The sequence below is a fragment of the Chrysochloris asiatica genome, unplaced genomic scaffold (assembly GCF_000296735.1).
Source record: "Chrysochloris asiatica unplaced genomic scaffold, ChrAsi1.0 scaffold00187, whole genome shotgun sequence".
NCBI classification, from domain to species: domain Eukaryota; kingdom Metazoa; phylum Chordata; class Mammalia; order Afrosoricida; family Chrysochloridae; genus Chrysochloris; species Chrysochloris asiatica.
The window spans coordinates 1,759,237-1,761,900 of NW_006408705.1; the positions used below are offsets into that span (position 1 = coordinate 1,759,237).

The following is a 2,664-nucleotide window of genomic DNA, read 5'->3' on the forward strand; positions in this document are numbered from 1 at the left end:
CTTGTTCTTTGCCAATTCCTTCAGTGAACTTTTGACTTCTTCCTTCAGTATAATTGGCTCTTGATCCTATGGAACTCGAAGCTATTTAACAATAATAACAACAACTCAATCGTTGGAAGTACTGGTATGGCATTGTAGCATAAGCACGGGAGTTTAGTAGTGGCTTTCATCTAGATGCTTACATGAGACCCTTCCACATTGCTTGAGTTCTCTCACAACTTGGCAGTTCTAGGCTTTAAGATTGTGTCAAGAGACCCAGGCAGAAGCTACAAAGCTTTTGCCATCTTGTATTGTCTTGTCAGAATATATCACAGTCTATCAGTCAAGTATCTTATTATAGGCATCACCAAATGCTAGGAGAATCGGATTTCATTGCTCACTAGGAAGCGTAGCAAATAATTGGTGCTTGTTGTTGTTAAGTGCTGTTGAGTCAGTTCCTACCCATAGCGACCCTGTATAGGGTTTCCAAGGAGCAACTGGTAAGCTTGAACCGCCACCCTTGCAGTTCAAACGACTTTGCAGTCCATCATGTTCCATGTTTAATCTGCCACACCTCCTTGATCTCTATTTCAATCCTGTTAAATACTATCCAAAGATCTAGTTCTTTCTGGACCCAGCAAGAAGGAGAAAAGGCTAAAGAATGGGCCCACCCTTCCATTTACATTTAACAGGTCAAAATTTAATCACATGACTACAACTAGCTGCAATGGAGGATGATAAATGTAGTCTTTTAGCAGAATAGCAATGTACCTGCCTGAATATTGGGATTCAGTCTATTAAAGGAGGTAAAAATTGAAATTGCTAGACAAGAAGTACTTTAACACATTTCCCAAATTTTTCATTAGTTCAATTATATTACAGTTCCTTTGGAATCATAGCTTCGTTGAGTAATTTGATGCCTCCAACTTTATTCTTTTTATAGCTGAAGATTTTGTTGTAATATAAAGCATAAAATGTATTTACTTTTTCTCCTTAGGAAAGCTGTTTAGATCTGAGGACTTATCTGACTTTGTACGATTTTTTTTAATGTTCTACAAAGATAAACCCATAGACTTGCTCTTGGATGACATTTTTCAGATAAAGAAGTGTAAACCAAGTGAAATATTTGTGAGTTGTTATTTTTTTAAACTGTTTTTGAACACCAAATATATTAGAAAAATACTTCCAATACAATGTAATTACCTAAAATTATTTACTAATCCAGAGCTGATAGGTGAATTACAATTTCTAAGTTTCCATATCTTAAATTCTTAGTGAAGCCAAAAATGTATGGAAATATTAGCTACTCCATCTGTAATTAGGAGGACTGGTGTGGTGCTATAGGAAAAGCACTGAACTTCTAACAGCAAGGTCTGCGATTCAGAACTACTAGCTGTTTCTTGGATCGCTATGTATACAGGATCGCTATGCGTTGAAACTGATAAGATAGCATTTAGCAGTAACAACATAGATTATGTAACATAATTACAAGATGTTGCTGTTGTTACTGCTGTCAAAAGGGTTCCGACCCATAGTGAACCTGTATAGGCTTTCCAAAGTACGGCTGGTGAGCTTGAACCACCAACCTTGTAGTTCAAACCTACTTTGCAGTCCAGTACATTAACCTACAGCGCCACACCAGGACTTTTTAAATAGAGATTATTTGAACATTTTCCATTAAAGCAATGTATCATACTGACTCTTTGTTTTAATCATATGATTTTTAGCATTTAAAAATAATTGAGGAGGATATAATTTGGTGGAGGAATTAATAAATATGGGAAGAGAAACAGAATAATGTAAAATAACAGAAATGGGTAGACATGAAAATATTAAAAACGTCTTTTAAATCATTGGAATAAAAAGAAAACTATACTTAGTACAATGTTGTTGAGTCGGTTCTGACCCATAGTGAACCTGTATAGGGTTTCCAAGGAGCGGCTGATGAGCTTGAACTGCCAATGTTGCAGTTCAAACTGACTTTGTAGTCCATCGCATTAACCCACAGTGCCACACTAGGACTCAGTAAACTCTTTTTCTCAGTAAAATTCATTAGAAAATTTTCTCCGTAAAATTCATGCTTTAACATGTGTTCTCTTTTATCCCAACTCTTTTTTTTAACGTAGAAAAAGCTAATGGTTACTTTTGTTTAATTTATAAATATTTATGTCAAACTGGGACTATAAGATAAGCAATGGACTGTAAGGTTGGCAGTTCAAACTCACCAGCCGCTCCTTGGAAACCCTATATAGGGCTACTCTGAGTCAGAACTTACTCCAAGGTACTTAAAAACAATGATATAACGTAATTAAAAAAAAAAATTCTGCCATCAGTAAATGCAGTAATAAAAATATTTGGACTTTTTACGAAAGATTGTTTCTCTTATTTTTTTCCAGAGAGAATGTTTAGAAAGAAATAAGCAAGTTCGAATTCGATATAAACCTTCTCTTTTCCAACATGTGGGTATACATTCATCATTTCCTGGAAGAGAACAATATTACAAAGTAAGATTTTTAATTGCAACTTTAGTATATAATAGTTCATGAAATTATAAATATATCATTTAGTAGAGAACTGATGAGAATATGAGAGATAATAAAGTACGGTTATTTAGGAACAATTATGATACAAACACAGTCTATGAAAATCATCTATAAATTGAGCATTCATCTTTTTTTTTTTTTT

General features: G+C 34.3%; 1 protein-coding gene across 1 annotated transcript in view; it reads left to right on the plus strand.

Annotated features, from left to right (window-relative positions):
* The window catches only part of LOC102812590 (glycosyltransferase 54 domain-containing protein-like), a 132,148-nt gene that overhangs the window by 95,941 nt on the left and 33,543 nt on the right, over positions 1-2,664 (plus strand). Inside the window, exons 9-10 of the mRNA XM_006872233.1 lie at positions 977-1,107; positions 2,376-2,483. Coding sequence (XP_006872295.1) covers positions 977-1,107; positions 2,376-2,483 — 239 coding nt within the window. The remainder of the gene's footprint in view (positions 1-976; positions 1,108-2,375; positions 2,484-2,664) is intronic.